Source organism: Hypanus sabinus, chromosome 20 (assembly GCF_030144855.1).
Source record: "Hypanus sabinus isolate sHypSab1 chromosome 20, sHypSab1.hap1, whole genome shotgun sequence".
Classification (NCBI taxonomy): domain Eukaryota; kingdom Metazoa; phylum Chordata; class Chondrichthyes; order Myliobatiformes; family Dasyatidae; genus Hypanus; species Hypanus sabinus.
Genome location: NC_082725.1, coordinates 51,093,872 through 51,114,526, shown reverse-complemented (window position 1 = coordinate 51,114,526; position 20,655 = coordinate 51,093,872). Strand labels below are relative to the sequence as shown.

Here is a 20,655-nt window from a genome sequence, read left to right as displayed (position 1 = left end):
AATGGTCTGTATGATTTTAGTGATGTAATTTCACTTGGTTTCAACTCCGTGGATCCGAAAATACTTCAATAAATATCTGAAAGCATTTGTTAAACAGTATTTTTAAGAGAACAAATTAAGCCAAAATCAGGTTTAATATCACTGGCATACAGTATGTCATGAAATGTATTGTTTTGTGGCAGTAACACAGTGAAATACATAGACTGTAGACTTGACTTCCGGGTCATCAAGGGAATGGCGGCATAAGGAGAGGTCTCTCGACAAAAAAAGAGGATAAACTGCCCCAAAGTCGAAATTAGACAAGTATTTAAAATTGAATAATTATATTAATAAAAGGGGCAAGGATGTTGTCTAAGAACAAGAGTAAAAAGTCCGCTCAGAAGGTTGATAAAAACAAAGAGACACAGCGAGACGACGGGCCTAGCTCCCCCATGGCTAACCTAGACGGAGATAATGAGGAAGTATCAGTCAATTTGACTTTGATTCTCAGAGAGATTTGCAGGTTCCAACAAGATAACAGCAAACAGTTGGAAGATATTAAAGGAGAAATAGTAAACACTAATTTGAGGTTAGACGAAGCCGAAGCGAGGATTGTAGCGACTGAGGAGTGGCTGCAAAAAGCAGAGGAAGTGATAGAAATAATGCTAAAGCTGCCAGAGCAGCTCCAGTGGAAGCTAACAGACCAAGAAAGCTGCTCAAGAAAGGAAAATGTGAGGATCTATGGAGTTCCCGGAGGAGTTGAAGGTAAACCCGGATTGATGATTCCCTTCACGGAGAAGCTGCTTAGAGAGAATCTTGATATACCGGACGCAAAAGACCTACAGATGGAAAGGGCTTACCGTGCGTTAGCTCCACTGCCCCTGGCAGGCATCCATCCCAGATCAATTGTAGTCAGATTCCTCAGCTACAGAATGAAGGAAGAGGTGCTTAAACGTGCATGGCAAAAGAAAGGTTTCATGTTGAGAAACTCTAAAATCAGTTTAGACCACGATTTTGCACAGGAGATCCTTGCCAGACGGCAGGAATATGCAGAAACACGGAGAGTCCTGAAGGAAAACAATATCAGATTCCAGACCCCGCATCCAGCTTGGTTAAGAGTCTTTTACAATGAAGGGATAAAAACCTACGCTACAGTTAAGAGGCAACGTTGGATATGGCTGATCGAGGACTACCTATAAAAGTTATCACCCAACCGGAGTCGTTACTGGAGAGGATTCGGCAAAAGTCATGGCAGCCAGCGCGGGGAGGATGCTACATGAGAACCAGAGTGTCAAGTTACAAGGAAAAGCTGCGAATATTCAGACGCGTATGTACAGAGAATATAGATTAATTAAGAGAAATGACTGAAAGAGTAAATCGGACTTGAAGGTAAAATGAAAGTTGGTAACTGAAAATAAACTAGATGGAATAACTTGAATACAGCAATATGGTCGAGACATAAAAAGGAGAGAATTCTCTGTGATTATTCACACTGTGGAGGGCCCTCTAACACAGGGTGAAGATAGAGGTATTCCCTCTGACCTGAGGCGGGTTGGTGCTCAGGCCTCATTGTTGGAAGTCAGGAAAAATTTTCAGATGTTATTTGTTCAAAAATGACTAGGGTGTGGTTGTATGTTTTGGCTTATTGTTGAGAAGGGATTGCTTACTGTTTGGTTAGAAAAGGAGAGTGTTTTTTTTTTAATTAGAGAAAAATGCAAACTGCACTGGTAAAAATAATTTCCTATAATGTTAATGGGGTTTTGAATCCAATTACGAGAAATAAGATTATGTCTAAATTGAAAAAAGAAAGGGCACAAATAGTTTTCCTTTAGGAAACACACATGAGCCAATCTGAACATTTAAAATTAAAAAGAATGGGTTTTAAGCATGTAGTTTATTCATCATATAAATTGAGCCACAAGAGAGGGGTAGCAACTTTAATATCAAATGCTCTTAATCATGAACATGTTTCAGAGACTAAAGACAAGGATGGACAATTTGTAAAAATTACAGGAAGAATAGAAGATACAGAAATAACATTGCTGAATATTTATGCTCCTCCAGGTTGTGAATGGTCATTCTATAGGCACATTTTTGACCTAATGGTCAATTCTCAAGGGGTATTAATCTGTGGAGGGGATTTTAATATTAGGTTAAATCCTGCATTAGGTTCTTCAAGAATAGTCACTCCAAATAGAGCTTTGACTAGGAAAGTGAATTCATTGATGGAGGAGTTGGGAATTATAGATGTGTAGAGGGAATTACACCCCACTCGTAAAGATTATACACATTACTCTTTCCCTCATTCAGCTTATTCAAGGATAGACTTTTTTTATATTTAACATAGATAGACTCAGGATAAAAGACTATAATATTGCAACAATTGATTTGTTGGATCATAGCACAGTCTCTATTTCCCTAATCCTGGAAAGGACAATGAGGAAAACACTACGGAGGTTAAATTCCCATATACTCAATAATCCGGAAGTAATGGAGAGATTAAGGGGAGAAATTAAAGAATACCTAGATCTTAATGACAAGGGGGAAACATCACCAGTGATCTTATGGGATGCATTAGAAGCTGTACTGAGAGGAAAAATTATTTCCATAACCACTCACATGAAAAAATTCAATGCACAAAAATTAGCAGACCTTCAAGGAAAATTAAAACAACTTCAAGTTGTAGATAGAAATAAAATTAATTCTAATTTAAAACAGGAAATTAAGAAATTGCAAAGTGAAATTGATGATATTGGTACATTGGAAACTCAAAGAAATTTTCTTTACTTGAGACAAAAGAATTATGAAGTAGGAGGTTAATCAGCTAGATTATTAACATATAAATTACGTAAACAGCAAGCAGGTAATACAGTTTACAAAATAAAGAATCCAAAGACAAAGCTGGTGGAGAACACAATAAGGAAAATTCAAGAGAGTTTTCAAACATATTATCGAGAACTGTACTCTCAACCCCAGGCCTCAAATGAGACCTATATAGACACTTTACTGAATTCTTTAGATCTTCCCAAGCTCACAGATTTACAAAGCAAATGCCTATTAGAACCAGTAACTGTCAAAGAACTGAACGTGGCCATCTCTAGATTAAAATCCAGAAAGTCTCCAGGTTCTGATGGGTTTATCTCAGAGTGGTACAAATCGCTGAAGTCACAGTTAGTCGCATTGCTACTTAACACCTTTAATTGGATATTACAGAGAGGAGAAATTCCACCTTCCTGGAGAGAAGCGATTGTTTCAGTTATTCCTAAAGAGGGTAAAGATAAACTAGAATGTGGCAATTACCAGCGAGTCAGCATTCTTAATTTGGATTACAAATTACTTACATCTATATTAGTGCACAGACTGGAAAAGTTTTTACCTGGCCTCATCCACTTAGACTAGACTGGATTTATTCAACAAAGACAAACTCAGGACAACATAAGGAGAACTTTACACATACTGGAACAGGTTACTAAAAGTGGGACAGAGACAATGAAAGTGGGGCTAGACGCTGAGAAAGCTTTTGATTCAGTTAGTTGGGCATTCCTATATAGAGTGTTAGGAAGATTTGGCTTTCAAGAAAAGTTTATTAAAGTAATCCAGACTTTATATGACAGTCCCACAGCTCAAATTAAGATACATGGGGACCTCTCTGACTCCTTTATTTTAGAGAGAGGAACTAGACAGGGATGCCCAATTTCTCTTCTTTTTGCACTATACATTGAACCGCTTGCCCAACTAATAAGACAGAGCGAAATTGTAAAAGGTATTAAGGTGGCAGGGATTGAACAGAAAGTGGCGTTATTCGCAGATGACGTCTTAGTTTATCTGAGTGAGCCAGAAAAATCATTTATAGGATTGTTTACACTGTTGGATGAGTCCGGGAAAGCTTGTAAAATAAATGTAAAGAAAACGCAGGTTATGTCCTAAATTATACAGTATCCAAAAAACTGCAGGATACATATGATCTTGAGTGGGAAGCTAAATCATTAAAATATTTAGGAATAACCCTGCCAAAGGATCTTTCAACGTTATCACAGGTAAATTATGGGCTATTAATTTCAAAGATAAAAGCAGATATACATAGATGGAATTTTATACTCTTTTTAAGTTTAAATTCAAGGATAAATACTATAAAAATGAATATTCTCCGTCGGTTACTCTATCTTTTCCGGACTTTACCTGTAGAGCTGGATGATAATCAATTCAGGGAATGGGACAAATGGATTTCCTGCTTTATCTGGCAAGGAAAGAAACCTAGAATTCGAGTTAACACCTTACAATTAGGGAAGGAAGGAGGAGGTATGGCACTTCCTTGCTTGAGAAATTATTTTTATGCTTCACAGATTACCGGTGTAATAAGGAATATAAGGCTAGATGGAAGGAAATAGAATTTGGATTGATTGACAGTTTTCCTCTGCAGGCCTCAATAGCTGACAAAGGATTGATAGCCCAATTGGAAAAGTCTAAAAACAGCTGGATAAATCTTACATTAAAAGTATGGCAGAAGGTGGCTAATTCATGTGGAATTAATAACATGTTAAAACTTTTTAGATGGTGTCTATATGATACCAAATTTCTTCCCAACAGAGTAGATAAAAGATTTGAACTATGGATAAAGAAAGGTCTTACAACCTATCTCTCATTTACATAGAAAAGATTATTACAAAGTTTCCAATCTTTACAGGACAGACATGGCCTAGAAAATAATGACTTTTTTAGGTACCTTCAGATACAACATTATGTTAACCAGAGTGGTAGATATACAGATTTAGAATTAGAATTTTTCAAGGTTCTGAATTCGGCTTACAGTTCAATGCCAAGTAAATCAATTTCTCGATTATACAATGTACTCTTACATGCTAAAAATGAAAACACATTGTATATTAAAGAGAAGTGGGAGAAAGAAGCGAGTTTGGTACTTTCAGAGGAGGTTTGGGGGAAAATATGCAGCTTTCAGTGGTCTTCGACTAACTCTTTGATTTGGAGAGAACATTGTTGGAACAATATTATAAGATACTTCAAGACCCCATATCAGGAAAAATATAAAGACACAAATGTGACGTGTTGGAAAGTTTATATTGGAAAGGTATTCATAGAACTTTAGGTCAGGTATTTAAGACCCAGATACCTCTGAACTTTGAGACGCTCTATTTGGGACATGTACTGTTCTTGGATCAGAAGAAAGACATAAAGTTGCTACAGGTCCTCTTAGCGGCAAGTAAGAAATCAATCACCAGAAAGTGGCTAAATCCAATATCACCTACATTAGAAGATAGGCATGAAATTATTTTGGAAATATTTAAAATGGAAAAGATGACCTACTCTTTGAGAGTTCAAGGAGAAAAATTTAATCAAATTTGGAATAAATGGATTGAATTTATAACCCCAAAGCGAGCAGACTCTGGTTGACTCTCCTAATAATTTATACTGCTTTTCTCATTAGCACAGTAATATTGCTAATGTAAGCACCCTTGGTTCGATTGTTTACTGTTTCTTTTTGAAAATAGGGAATTAACACAAGTAAAGGAAAAGATTTGGGAAAGGGGAAAAATTAAGTAAATAAGTACATCGGGATTGGATAATTATGTTTGGGGGTAGGAGCAAACATGAACGAGTTAGGATATAAAATCCTACAATGATAGTTACATAGGGTTACATATAATATTTTGGACCAGAAGTAATGTCTCAAATGAGATACATGGAAATTATTATTAATCCACTATTATGACTATTTTTCTTAACAATTATTGTCTTTGCTTAGTCTAATAGGGTGGAATTACAACTGTACATAATTATTTAAGTGCCTTATTACTTTTTATATTATCTCAATGTGTACTTATGAATGTATAAAAAATTATAGATTAAAATTAAATTAAAAATTTTTAAAAAAGAAATGCATAGACTAAATTACAGTAAGGTGTATACAAAACAATAAGTTTCTGTATAGTGCAAAATTAGTAAAGTAGTGTTCATGAGTTGGTTCATAGATGTTCAGAAATCTGATTTTGGAGGGGAAGAAGCTATTCCTAAAACATGTATTCAAGCTCCTATACCTCCTCTCTAACGTATTAATGAGGTCCTTAATGATGGATGCTGCCTTTTTGGGCATTGTCTTTTGAAGATCTTGATGCCATGAAATTGGAATAAATTCTAAGTGCTCACTGAATTCTTCTGTTCCTTGAGAATCTGTTCTTTTGGAATTACTTTATTTTATTAGCAAATTTTTGAACTCTAATTGTATTTATAACAATTAAACATTTTTAGGGCAAACATTGTGTCTTGATGTCTGTTATCAGTGGAGATGCGGTGGCTGTAATACGAGATATGCAAGAGGAAGAAGTGATTGATCTATGTATGAATGTTCTCAAAGAACTTTTTAAAGAACAGGTAAGGAATACAAATTTCAAAAAAAAAAAATCCAAGTACACATTCTTTCTTTAGAATATACCTAGGTATAACAGGAATTCTTGTTGGGGTAAATTGTTAATACCTAGATTTTGCATGAAGTGTGTGAGGCAAAGATCTACTTGTGTTCTGATTGAGGCATTTGTACTTCTGCCTTTCTCAGAATCAGAATCAGGCTTATTATCACTGGCATGTGTTGTGAAATATGTTAACATATTTAACAGCAGCAGTTCAATGCAATGCATAATATAGTAGAAGAGAAAATGAAAATTAATAAGTAAAACAATTACAGTATATGTATAATTGAATAGATTAAAAATTGTGCAAAAACAGAAAGAACATGTATTAAAAAGTGAGGAAATGTTCAAGGGTTCAATGTCCCATCAGTTGGCAGAGGGGAAGAAGCTGTTCCTGAATTGCTGAGTGTGTGCCTTCAGGCTTCTGTACCTCCTACCTGATGGTAACAGCAAGAAAAGGGCATTACCTGGGTGCTGGAGGTCCATAATAATGGACGCTACCTTTCTGAGACACCATTCCTTGAAGATGATATGGGTACTTTGTAGGCTAGTACCCAAGATGGAGCCGACTAAAATTACAACCCTCTGCTGCTGCTTTCGGTCCTGTGCAGTAGCCCCCCATACCAGACAGTGATGCAGCCTGTCAGAATGCTCACTTACCCCCTGAAGTTCAGTGTATTCAGAAACAAAATATCAAAATAACATTTGGACCCAGTTTGCCACAATGGAGGAAAAGGCATCATTACATAACTGTTGCCATATACAGTAGGTTAGATATTTACATTGTTGAATTTTATCTCATAGTCAGCCCCTTAATCAAAGATAACTCCCTTCCATTCCATTTCTGTGAGCTCTGTAAGTGACTCTACATATTCTGGCACAGGTAGGGTAGGTGTACTAAACAATGTTGTGTGGGATGTTGTCTGTTTCCTGCATGATGAGAATGGTGTACTTTTTCTGAAATGGGGACTTCGTAGTGTTTTGTGTTCTCATAAAGAAACTTGCTACTAAAAACACTCTGATCAGAAATGGTGTAGATTAATCACCACTTAGACTTTATCTGTTAGGCAACAACATCAGCCTCTGCCTCAATTGTACATAAATTCAGTATATATTAATAATACAAGACCCAGCTGACATTCTCAAATGCTGATATCAATCAAATAGAGAACAAAATGGGTAAAATGTGAGTCCTTTAGTGTGTGGAATGCGACTTGCAAGTACATAGAGATCAATGCTTAGGCTATAACTATTCATAATCTGTATAGCAGGGTCAAAATGTATTATTTCCAAATTTGTCAGTGATACAAAACTAAATACAAATGAACATAGTGATGAGGATGCAGTCTTCAAGCTGAGGGAGTCAGCAGCAACATGGTAGATGAAGTTCAGTGTGGGGGAAAACCGAGGTCATTCACATGTGAATGAGTGTGAAATGATGCTCAAAGGAGCCAGGGTGTCCTTGCACATCAGTCACTGAACTTAACATGCAGCAGGCAGTTAGCAAAGCAAATCATTTGTTTGTCTTTATTACTAGAGGAATTGAGTACAATAGTAAAGTATAATTATGTCACCACACCTGGATCTTTATGTATAACTTAAATCTTCTTTCCTAAAGGATAGATTTCTTACAGAGAGAGTGCAGCAAAGATTTGCTGATCTATTTCCTAAGAATTACAATTTTTTTTTATTTGCGACTAGGTTAACTCTTTCCCTTTGGGGTTTGGAAGGAGCTATGACCTTGTTGAAATAATTTTAGAGAATTAAGAGAACTTTAGAGAAGGTAAGATATAACAAAGGTATAGTTGTCATAGTCTGAAAATGAGAGAGAAGACTAAAATGAAATGACATTTCCTCACTTTGGAAATGCCTTCTCCAAAGGACTGAGGAAACTCTGACAGTGATTGCATTTAAAATGATGTTTGATAAATTTCTGGATATTAAAAAAAATGAGGTAGAGTTTGCAGCAAGATATTGTTGAGGTAGAAAATCAGCCATGTTATATTGAATGGTGGAGCAGGTTGAGGGGCTGAATTCCTTTCTAGTGTCTTTGTGTTTCTAAAAAGAAATTCTGCTTTTCCATACTTAAACCAAAGTGATTAATTGACACTTCCTCACTTGTATTTTACCTTGTCGAATCCTACCCTCAATCTGCAAGTAGTATTTTCTAGATAGTTGCTTTGTTTTGCATGTTCTTCTTTCAGGTAAATTGTTTCTCATCTAGGAGTTGAAGACAGAAATACCAGCATGGGAATGGGATGGAGAAGTAAAATGTTATAAGGCTGGAAGCTCAGGGTCGCCATCATTGTCTGATGAAAAGTATTCTAATCTTAGAGTACCATTCAGCCCAGGATGTTGATATTTAATAATATGATAATCAGTTTAATATTTTCAGTTAAATCCTTTTTATTTTCCCATCACAGATATAACTGTACCTTCCTGTTTCAAATTGTTTCTGTATCATTTTATTTTACCTCTAGGAAATTGTACCTTATCAGCTTTAGTCTGCTGTATCTTTTCAGATATTCTCTCTGTTCTCTTCACCTTCTCATCTTTGTTGATGAAGGACTCTTGAGGGTAAATGTTGATTTAGATTCTCTCTCCATTGCTTCCAGTTTTCTGTGTTTATTGGATTTTAAGTATATTGTTCCAACTGGAATTTAGTTATATCATGTAAAAGAGTTTTGTCCTCATCTTGCTTTGGTTCCATCCTTTCTGCAATGCAAAATAGTTTTGCTAATGCAAGTTAAGTACAATGGAGCCCATTTTAATGGAGTACTAATGTATGAAACTTGGAACTTTGGTTCAGTAGAAAAAATAGGTACTTTTGAAGTTTCTGGGTAAAGAGCTAATCTAATAACTAGAATAGTAGGGATGAAAATCCTATTTAGTCTCCTGTGGTAACTGCAGAGCATTTCGTGTGACTTGAACGACCAAAGGTAGAGGAAATGTCATCAGCTGGAGGAGCATGAGATCTGGGCTTTGGAGCTTGAGCAACAGTTGATTCACTGAATGTTCTGTAGTTAGCATTTCATGAGATGGTTACTTTGCACCTTGGGAATGTGATCAGGGGAGTGAGTCCATGCCAGACAAGCAAATAGTGGTTCACCTGGAGAATGCAACCTGAGCAAAGACCATGAGAGCCTCAAGTATGGGGGGGGGGGGGGGGGAGGGAGAGCAATGAACAGTTATTAAGGAAGTCTTTAGTATCATTGATGTAGAATAGCCCGGAGTCGGAGATCATAAATTTTTTTATTTAAGACCATCAGCATAGGTAGATAAAAGGGTGAGGTTCTGCAGTTACGTTTTAGAATTTGTGAGAGTTTAAGAAGCAGAATCTCAGATTACTCCTGGAATGACATACCAGTAAGTTTTGAAATAGGATTGCAGAGGTGAATAAATTGCTGGGGAGGTGATGTTGATGGGAAGGTTACAGCTACCTAGGGCATTAAGATCAATTCTGCGGAAGGTACAATCTTTGCTGTTGTTAGGTTCAATATTGTTGCAGATCAGTTTGCTGGTGATCTTGTGGATGGGTTTGAGGGGTTTAATTTAGCATAAGTGTGGTGGGAAGGTGCACATACATTAAGAAGAGAGAAAAGCAGAACTGGAAAAAGGTCAAAAATTAGCGAAGGAGGTTAAAAGCAAGTAGATATTAAATTGAATTCACTTAATGGTGCACATTTGCAATAAGTATAGGAAGTGTAGGACACTGAGATCAATGGAAGAATCAGAAATCAGATTTACAATCACTGGCTTATATGCTATGAAATTTGTGGCAGCAGTACACTGAAGACAAAAATTATTATAGTGTGAAAGAAGGATTAACAAAGTACTGTTGGATTTAAAAAAAAACTGCTGGAGGAACTCGGTGCACTGAACAGCTTTAGTGGGAGAAAATAAATTGTTATCATTTTGGGTTGAAATCTTCCATCAAGACTGAGTGTAGAGGTCAGAAGGCTAGCATCAAGAGAAGGTGAGTGGCAAGAAAGGATTCCAAGGCAATTGGTGGACTGAGGAAAGCTGAAAGATGACAGGCAGGTAGTGCTAGAAAGGGAGGTTTGTGGGGGTGGAGTTGTAAAACTGGCAGATGAATGATGGATGGAGGGAAAAATATGGAGCAATGTAGTGGGGAGTGTGAAGGTGAAAGAGCTGCTGGAGGAAGATGAGCAGGAATATAAAGCATTACTGGAGCTGGATTTGGATAATAAGTGAAAATGGGAATAATTAATAAGAGGTGAATGAAAATTGGAATCAGATGGGGGTGAGGAACCTTTGTTGAAGTGGGTGGATGGAGCCAGGAGGAGAAAGGAGATTAAAGATCGGTAAAGGTGGTCTGTGGGGTACAGGAGAGGAAGCACAAGCGATCAGGAGAGGGTAGAAATGGGGGGGGGGGGGAGAGAGAGGATAGGAGGGGTGGTTACATAAAATTGGAAAGTTTGATATTCATGTCACACACATCAGAATGCTGGAACTCTGCTGACCAGATAGCATCTCCGGAAAAGAGTAAACAGTCGACGTTTTGGGGAAAGACCCTTCATCAGGATTGTTTACTCTTGAGCTTATGTACTACTTGGCCTGCTGAGTTCCTCCAGCATTTTGTGTGTACAGGTAGTCCCCGGGTTACATATGAGTTCAGTTCCTGAGTCCATCTTAAGTCGGAACAAGTACATCCGGTGTAATTTAGTGTCAGTTCGTCAAACGTTTGTCTTAGTATATAGTATATATTTTACCTTTCTATGCATATAAAACACTTAAGAGATGTATGTATTCCAATAATGAAACCACTGCGTTGCTTAGTAATAATTGTAGCTGTCATCAGGGCAGGGCGTTTCACATACTCCATTATTCTCATTTTATCCGTTATCCTTTAAAATTGTTCCGATCATTGACCGACTATAGCCTCGCGCTTTTCCAATGACCAATGGCGTTTTTCCTCTTTCCAAATGCCTTATTATTTCCACTTTATTTTCAACCGCGATCACTTCCCGTCAATGCAACAGAAACGCTGCGGGTGGCGGGTCTTGACCTCCACTGGCTCCCGAGGTCCGCTGGGTCCTAAGGACCACCGCACTGAGACAGGCTAAATGGGACAAGTGGGGGCTGTGCTGGATTTGGGTATTTGATCCTTCACAATATTCCGCATGGGTATTTAAATTGGAGGTGGCGCGGAGTCAGGGTGAATCTAAAAAAAATTTAAGCCAAATACAAAGTTAAACACTCAACACAGTGTCAATGGCAATGACTTAAAATGGCGAATGGCGTTCTCCTTCCTCAGTTCGTAAGTATGAGGTGTCTGTAAGTTGGGCGTTCGTAACTTGGGGACTACCTGTACTTTGATTTCCAATATCTAGATTTTCTTATTTGATATTCATATTGAGTTGTAGGCTACCCAGGCAGAATATTAGGTGTTTCTCCTCCAGTTTGCATTGGGCTTCATCATGGTCAGTGTGGTAATGGGGAGTTGAAATGGTCTGCAACTGGGAGCTTGGGATGGCCATTGTGGACTGAGCATTGGTGTTCTGCAAATCTGTTATCAAGTCTGCACTTGGTCTTTCTGTTTGTAGAGGCCAGCAGATAACTGCTTAGACCTAGACTTGTGTTTAGATGCGGGGGTGGGGGTTAGGTACATAAAATCAAAAAATCTAGAAGTTTCACAGGTACACAGAATAACTAAAGCATGAGTATGATCAGTTAGGGATAAACAAGAAAAAAATGAATGTGGAAGATGTGGGTGAGGTTCTGACTAAACATTTTGTGAATGTCTGTTAAAATAGTGTTTGTGATGCTGTAGTAAAGATTTTGAAATAGTAAATATTTAGTGAGGTGGAGGAGTACTTATCCACTTTGTTAGAATCCTAAAAGTGGATAAATATGCATAGATGAAGTGTATTACAGGCTAGTAAAAAAAGTAATCTGAGGCACTAACAATTTTTCAATCATAGTGGTGCTCAAGTGTTGGGAACTGCTAGCATTTTGCTTTCAAAGGGAAAAGGAAGATAAACCATGTAATTACAGGTCAGTTAATTTGACATTAATTCTCGTTAAATTATTGAAGTCCAATTTTAGTGTAAATTCTTATTTAGAAAGGCACAGATTAATCATGGAAAGTCAGTTTTGAAAGGATAATGGAGGCAGAACTCATCAGAACTGTGAATAGAGAAAGTCAAATATCTGATAGTACTTGTAGCAGTTAACAATGGGGTAAGATAGAGGGATTTTAAAACTTTTGATAATTTTATAATGTAGATCTCAGCTAGTATAGATTAGCAAACATAAGTGATGAATGATGAGAACTGTGTACAAATTAGTATTTAATTGGTGTAGTATGGGGTTATGAGTAAATCAACTTTGCAGCCTTTATCCAAGAATGGAGCTTGCATGTTGCAGAGCCAGTAAGATGCATAAAAATTGCTGCGATTTTGACTCCTGTCTTCCCCTCTCCATCATATCCCACTGTCAACTCCTAGACCTTCAGAGGCTCCATCTTCCTCTTACCCTACCCCTCCCCCCTCTGATCCCAGCTCTGATCCGTACCGGGTCTTTACCATCCCCTCCGACCTTCAACTCTGAGGCAGAGTGCTCTGTCCTCAGTAAGGGCCTCACCTTTGTTCCCCTTCGCCCACAACTCAGCGAGTTCCGCATACGCCATGACGCTGAACTCTTCTTCTGCTGGCTCTGTTTTCGAGCCTACTTCTTCGGCAAGGGCTCTCCCACCCCCACCGATGACCCTTTCTCCCGTCTTCAACCCTCCTCCTCTTCATGGACTTCTGGTCTTCTGCCTGCTCTGGATCTCTTTATTGCTAACTGACAACGGGACATCACGTGTCTCGCCTTCACCACACCTTGTTCCAATTCCAACCTCACTCCTTCCGAACGCTGTTCTCCACTCCCTCCACACCAATCCCAACCTCACTATAAAACCCACTGATAAGAAGGACGCTGATGTAGTCTGGCGTATTTTGCCAAGGCACAGTGACAACTTGCTGATACCTCCTATTTACCTCTCGATCATGATCCCATTAAGGAGCACCAGGCCACTGTCCCCCACACCATCACCAGCCTTATCAGCTCTAGGGATCTCCCATCCCCTGCCACCAACCTCATGGTTCCCACACCCCACACTTACCGTTTCTACCTCCTAACCAAGATCCACAAACCTGCCTGTCCAGGTAGACCCATTGTCTCAGCCTGCTCCTGCCCCACTGAACTCATTTCTGCATACCTTGACACTGTTTTATCCCACCTTGTTCTATCCCTTCCCACCTATGTTCATGACACTTCTCACACTTTGAATTTTTTCAATGATTTTATGTTCCCTGGCCCTCGCCTTATTTTCATCATGGACGTCCAGTCCCTATATACTTCCATCCCCCACCGGGAAGGTCTCAAAATTTTTTTTTTGGATTCCAGACCTAACCAGTTCCCCTCTACCACCACTGTCCTCCGTCTAGCGGAACTAGTCCTTACTCTCAATAATTTCTTTGGCTCCTCCCACTTCCTCGAAATCAAAGGTGTAGCCATGGGCACCTGCATAACTGGGTCCCAGTTACACCTGTCTCTTTGTTGGCTTTATGGAACAGTCCATGTTCCAAGTGTATACGGGTATCCATCCCCCTCTTTTCCTTTGTTACACCAACGACCGCATTGGTGCTGCCTCCTGCACGCATGCTGAGCTCGTTGACTTCATTAACTTTGCCTCCAACTTTCAACCTGCCCTCAAATTTACCTGGTCTATTTCTGACACCTCCCTCCCCTTTTTCTTTCTGTCTCCATCCCTGGAGACAGATTATCTACTTATATCTACTATAAGCCTACTGACTCTCACAGCTACCTGGACTATTCCTCTTCCCACCCAGTCTCTTGCAAAAATGCCACCCCCTTCTCACAATTCCTCCGTCTCTGCCATATCTGCTCTCAGGATGAGGCTTTTTATTCCAGGACGAAGAAGATGTCTTCCTTTTTTAAACAAAGGGGGCTTCCCTTCCTCCACCATCAACTCTGCTCTCACCCTACTCGGGATAGGGTTCTCCTTGTCCTCACCAGCCTCCGAGTCCAATTTGATTGCAGTAAGGTCAGAAGAGAGCTGAGTGTTTAAATATAAAGTAATGCATTTCTCACAGGGGGGAGTACAGCGAGTTTGTAAATCTGATGGGAGCAAATGATGTTGGGATTGGCAAGGGTGGAACTCTATGCAAGGGGTACAGGACAGGTAGCAGAGGAGTGGTGAATCGGGTGGTGATATGGGTGTAGGGACACAAAGCAGGGTTATTTGATTCCAAATAATTGGCTTATTGATTTTAGAATGTCTCTCTGGTGCTTCCCACTCCCTCCCCGCCTCTTCAACACTTAGTCCAGAATATAGACACATTAGATTCAGGTTATCATCACTGTTTCTTCCCACAATCCAATGTCTTATTGTTAGGTTAATTGGCTACTGTAAGGTATTCTTGACATGTTAATGGCAAAATTAATCAAATAGGAGTGAATTGATGTCTAGAAGAAAGAATGAGTTGCCAAGAGAAGGGGATGAATTCAGTTGTTCCCTTGGATGTCACATAGGTGTGATGTTGCAAGAATATACAAGTATTAATTTTATTTATTGATAGGAAGTTCCAGATCCAATCAGATACTTTGTTACACAGTGGAATAAGGACCCTTGGACCCAGACGGCTTACAGCTTTATCAAGGCAGGGGGAAGTGGTGAAGCTTATGATATAATTGCTGAAGATATACAGGGAAAAGTTTTTTTTGCTGGTGAGGTAAGTAGATACAACATGGATTTTTTTTTAAATCTAAGATTGCTCTGAGAAAGAAATGGCTTATTGATCATTACAGATTGATTCATGAAAGATGTTAAATAAATCAGCTGACTCATTTTTATGGACCCTTGTGCTTTATTATTTGTCAAGATAAACCCCACGTGCTTAATATCAAAAATGATCATTTCAGATGATCAAAGACATTTTTAAAAAATGTATAACAGACACTAGTTTTAAGCTAACAAAATGTGTCTCCCAAGGAACCTCTATATTACTAACTGCTAATTAACTATAAAATTCAAATAATTAATATACAAAACCTATGTAATATGTTAACCAGGCAAAGATGCTGAAAATTAGACTTTGTATTGAGTCTATCAAAATTGTCCATTAAGAAGCATTCTTACAGGCCTTCAGTAAATAATAAAAGATACAGACTAATTGACAGATAACCAGCCAGCTGAACCATTAAGCAACAGGGATGTGAGTTAATTCCACCTAACAACTTTTTAAAATATCTCAACTTGCATATTGTATTGATATTATAATTAACCAAAATATTTGGATTGTCCTCTCCCTGATTATACTTACTGTATAACCATTATTCTTCAAATGCCACCATTTAGAGCAACAAATAATTTTGTTTTAAAGCCATGCGGAAATGAAGTATACCCTTTAAGATAGAGCAAGGTGTATTCACATTTTAAATTGTATAAAGATGCAACCAACAGATTCAGTATATCACTAAGAAATTCTCAAGAAATCAAAACCAAGAATTTAATGGAAAATTAGTTTCAATAATCCTTAATGTTTGTACAATCTTCAGATGCTGCTTTATCTAGTTACTAGTTGTGTTTTTGACTATTTCAAATGATGTTCAGAAATATGCCAGTGTCTATATGAAGGGCTTAAATGCAAGATTTACTGATTGTTTTTTTTTGACCATTTTGCTGTGTTAACTAGAATATTAATTGAAATCCTAATTTACTTTTCTTTTAAAACAGGCAACAAATCGGCACTTTCCACAAACTGTTACAGGGGCGTACCTCAGTGGAGTCAGAGAAGCTAGTAAAATTGCTGCATTGTAAATGATGACGTATATGACTGAATGAAAAATACTGTAAATATGGAAGGTACTGCTCTTTAAAAAAAAAATTGCTGCTGAATTCTGTAATGGTAATTCTCTGCTTCAAATTCAAGAATGAAGATTTGCAAATATTTAAAAATTGATTAAAACTTGTTTATATACCAGAGTACAAATATTGGTTGAACTTTCAGCAACTATTCATGTTACAAATAAAGGCAATAAACCTGTAACTTGGAGCCTTTTAATAAAAGTTGTGAAACATAAGTGTAAGTTCTACAAAGTGCAAAAAAGCGGTTAAATACTGAACAGCTTTCACAACACAATACTAAGGTTGCAATACAAAAAAGCCACCTGTGATTTTGCAGAACCCAATCAGTTCCTTTATATTTGTAAATTTAATACTGGATTCTAATCACCTATCAATAGTTGTTGCAAGTAGTGACCAAGGAATTTGAAACTGTATCAAGGATTGTATTTTAGTTTTGAAAGAAATTTATTTCTATCCTTCTAGTGTCAATGCGTTGTTTGAAAGCAATCCTGTTAGTTGTTTGGAAGAAACTCTGCATTTATAGCCAGAGCTATAATTACCTCAGTCAAGTGTACAAGATAGCTGTTTTTTTTTCTGCCAGATTAAATTTTATTAGCAATGCACAAAATTCTGGAGGTACTTCCGTCAGTCAGCATCTATGGAGAAGCATAAACAGTTGATGTTTTCATCTAAGACCTTGATGAAGGGTCTTGACCCAATACGCCAACTGTTTATTCCTTTCCATAGCTGTTGCCTGACCCTCTGACTTCCTCCAGCATTTTTTGTGTTACTCTGGCTTTCCAGCATCTCATATTCCTGAATAATCATTAATATCCAAGTTTTAGAACAGGAAAATCAAAGTATACTTGTTTGTTAAACTAAATGTTGGTTTGAAAATGTGCAAATAACACTGCCTTTTAATTCTCGTCAACCTGAGTGCTATTAAAATATGACAGTTCTTTCACTGCCTAAACTAAATCCTTTTGATCCTATTTATAGTCATTTTCAATTTTTTTTAAAGCCTGTATATATTGATGTAAATGTTTCATTTTGTTAGAACTGCCTCCTTTGTGTCTGCTTTCTGCAAATAGAGAAAAAAGAGTACTGCTAGAATTAATTTGAGCTGAGCTAGAATGCCAGTTTGCCTTTGGGGTAATTTAAACAAACAATCTCAGGTACTGCATTTTTAGCCTTCCTTATTCCACAAATTACTTTTAAAGAAACTTGTCTGTAAATTTCTCATTATCTTGCAAACTTGTTCTTCAGCAGCCTGATCCAAAATTTAAGTTAGCATGCTATATCGTATGACTGTAATACACTGTATGCAAATTAGGATGGTTTTGGTTCAGGCATTGCATTATACTAACAGCTTGCCTAAAGTTTGATTTCCAATGCAAATTCATACCTCTGTTCTGAAGTTGTTTGAAATGATGAATATCAAAAATAGATAGTAAGATTACTTTCTCTCTTCATCAGTTAAAATTAATTGTTCTGAACAAATGAGTTTGCAACAAGATGGATGCTCTTTCTATTCAGAAAGATTTTTTTGTAAGCTGGTCATACTCCCAATTTATAAAGAATTTTAAAAAGTCTGAACTGTCTCCTTGCACTTTTATTTAATCTTCAAGCTGGGGCATGTTAATAGTCAAAACAGGTTCTACAAAGAACTGAATTATGAATGTACATATTCTGCATCACTAATAAAACCTCCCCTCTTAAAAAATTAAAACTGCAGCTTTGCTTTGAGAACATTTAAATACAGAAGAACAAATCAAAGATTAAAAATTAAATTGCTTTAACAGTACATGCAACTGTGATCCACTTTAAAGCTCAGGAAGAGCAGCTACTTTTCCAATTATTCAGCTGAAGTTGAGCTACTAAGAAAAAAATGCTTAACCATAATCAAGTTATCAGGTAATTTATTCACAACTCATCAAATTTACAGTTCATAAACAGGTTTTAAAAAACTAGTATACTACTAGAAAATTTAACAGATAAAAGTTCAAGTCTTAAAAGGCAGAACTATAGCTAAAGAAGCCAAATCTAGTTTGAAGGATAGTCAATTGGTATTGGCATAAGATAATCTACATCAATCCCCACTCAAGCATTCTTATTTGTGCTGGTGTTCATTCATTCTCACAATCGATAGGGAATATGGTATCAACACCATCTTATCACTTTGCCGATTTCTTTGAACCAGGACCACTTCATGAAATACACTGAAAAGTAAAATTTAGAAGATTACTTAAGGCATCAATTTCATCACTGAATAGTGGCAAAGGCATGTATGTCTGCAAATAGGAAATGCTTAGTCATATGCAAAATAATGTTAATTCACTCTCCTCCCGCAACCACCCCCAATGCTATATTCACAAACTTCGAATGTTCAAATTATTTGACCCTTAAAAAGTCCCCAATTGCATTAAAAGCATTCAATTACATCCTCTCTAGAGGGCTCTAATTTATAGTAGTTAAATAAGCCAATTAATTAAGCATTTCTTATGTTAGCACTTACATATTAATCAGAAAATCTGAATCAAATGGTGACTTTGGACATATCCTTTTATCATACAAGTCATCAATCTGAAATGTTATGTTTTCTCAAACATTTTTAAAAATTGATTTCCAGTATTAATGATATTTTGAATCCAGATCATCCCCGATCACTTTAACATCTTTCTCCCTTCACCACAGCTTTAAAACAAGTCAAAGTTAAGTACTTAGAACAATGAATACCTACCGCTTTCACAGTGTTCTTGACAAAATCTTTTTTGTCTGAGAGGTCATATTCTGGATAGACAGCAAATACCTAAAGTGGAAGTTCATTTAATGATTAAAAAATTATGAAATATCATAGGATATTCATTTTACAAACACCGAGTCTCTTATGCATGATCATAGTGCCTACCCAGATTGATCTCATATGACCCAAGGAACAACCAAGTTGAATGCAGTTAATAACAAGTAAGAGTTCCTTGTTAAATCTAGTATTACAAGAACAGGTGTAGGCCACTTTCCCCTCAAACATTCTCTGCCATTTAAACAAATTATGATTGAGTTACTGCATTCCAATTTATATATCCATTATCAATTACTCAACTTTGCCTTAAGGGATAGTGGAAAAGTCTGAAATATTTTAAGGGTCAAAATTTACCTTGCCCATTTTAAATAAGCTTCTTTCATATGAACACATACATAAATATATACACACACACCCCTAACATTGTACATTATCTAATTAACTAGATTCAACAAGCAGCCTTGCGGCAATGCACTTCATAACTAAAGCACAACCTCCCTACTCCTCTATTCAATTCCTTAGGAATGAGAATTCCATTTTCCTAATTTGTTATTTACAGCACAAAACATGCCCTACCCGTCTAGCACTAGCCTAATCACTAGACCTACTAACAGGTACACCTTCAGATTATGGGAGGCACTTATGGGAAGGACATACAAACTTCTTACGGTGCCAGAATGGACTTAGAAATCTTCTCCAGAATCTAATCTTTCCCTCCTATATGGTTTAAAACACGGTTTTTCTTACAGCCATGTGCCAATTTAAGTGTTAGATGTATCTATCACTGTTTTAAAAAAAAACTACCTCTGACATCTCCCCGAAAATATCCTCTGGCACTGGAATTGCTACCCTGGAAGAAAGGTGCTGGCCATTCACTCTACCTACACTCCTCATAATCGTATACACCTCTATCAGATTGCCTTTCACCCTCTTTTAGCCCAAAGAGTAAAGCCCCATCAATTTTTTCTCATTGGACAAATTCTCCAATTCAGAGGTTTTGCACCCTCTCTAAAGCTTCCACATCCTTTCTATAATGAGGTGATCAGAGCTGAACACAATATTCCTAAATGTGGTCTAACTTAAGTGTTTTATATAGAGCTGCATCATTACCTCATGGCTTCTCAACTGAATTCCCCGACTAATGAAGGCCAGCACACCACACATCTTAATCACCCTATCAACTTGCGCAGCAACTTTAAGGGATCCATGAATAAAGACCCCACGATCCCACTGTTCCTCCACACCACCCAGAATCCTGTCATTATCCTTCTACACCTTCAAGTTTGATCTTTCAAACTTTACAACTCATTTGTTAATCTTGAGCAAATTTAGCAAGCCTGCCTTTGATATTTTAGTCCATTTATAGAAAATGCAAAAAGCAGAGGTGGCAGCACTAAACCCTATAGTACACAGTTAAATATTTCCAACTAGACAAAAATCTCATTTCTGCCTGCTGTTTCTTGGTCAGCTAGTCTTCCATCAATGTTTATACTAAGAATTTTTATTTTTCACAATTGCATTCAATATAGCACCTGAGTAAACACCACTAGAAATTCTTAATACTCAGCAGCACATCC

The 20,655-nt window shown here is 37.3% G+C and overlaps 2 protein-coding genes across 6 annotated transcripts in view; one reads left to right on the top strand and one right to left on the bottom strand.

Moving 5' to 3' along the window:
- Positions 1-17,870, top strand: part of LOC132378520 (lysine-specific histone demethylase 2) — a 75,650-nt gene extending 57,780 nt beyond the window's left edge. For all 4 annotated transcript variants that reach the window (XM_059945476.1, XM_059945475.1, XM_059945477.1 and 1 more), the window contains exons 19-21: positions 6,244-6,366; positions 15,011-15,163; positions 16,168-17,870. In XM_059945476.1, the coding sequence (XP_059801459.1) occupies positions 6,244-6,366; positions 15,011-15,163; positions 16,168-16,251 (360 nt within the window). In that variant the 3' untranslated portion in view covers positions 16,252-17,870. The remainder of the gene's footprint in view (positions 1-6,243; positions 6,367-15,010; positions 15,164-16,167) is intronic.
- Positions 17,871-17,875: 5 nt separating this feature from the next.
- Positions 17,876-20,655, bottom strand: part of dek (DEK proto-oncogene) — a 36,167-nt gene continuing 33,387 nt past the window's right edge. For both annotated transcript variants that reach the window (XM_059945479.1, XM_059945480.1), the window contains exons 10-11: positions 19,019-19,087; positions 17,876-18,497 (exon numbers count right to left, since the gene is read on the bottom strand). In XM_059945479.1, coding sequence (XP_059801462.1) covers positions 18,486-18,497; positions 19,019-19,087 — 81 coding nt within the window. In that variant the 3' untranslated portion in view covers positions 17,876-18,485. The remainder of the gene's footprint in view (positions 18,498-19,018; positions 19,088-20,655) is intronic.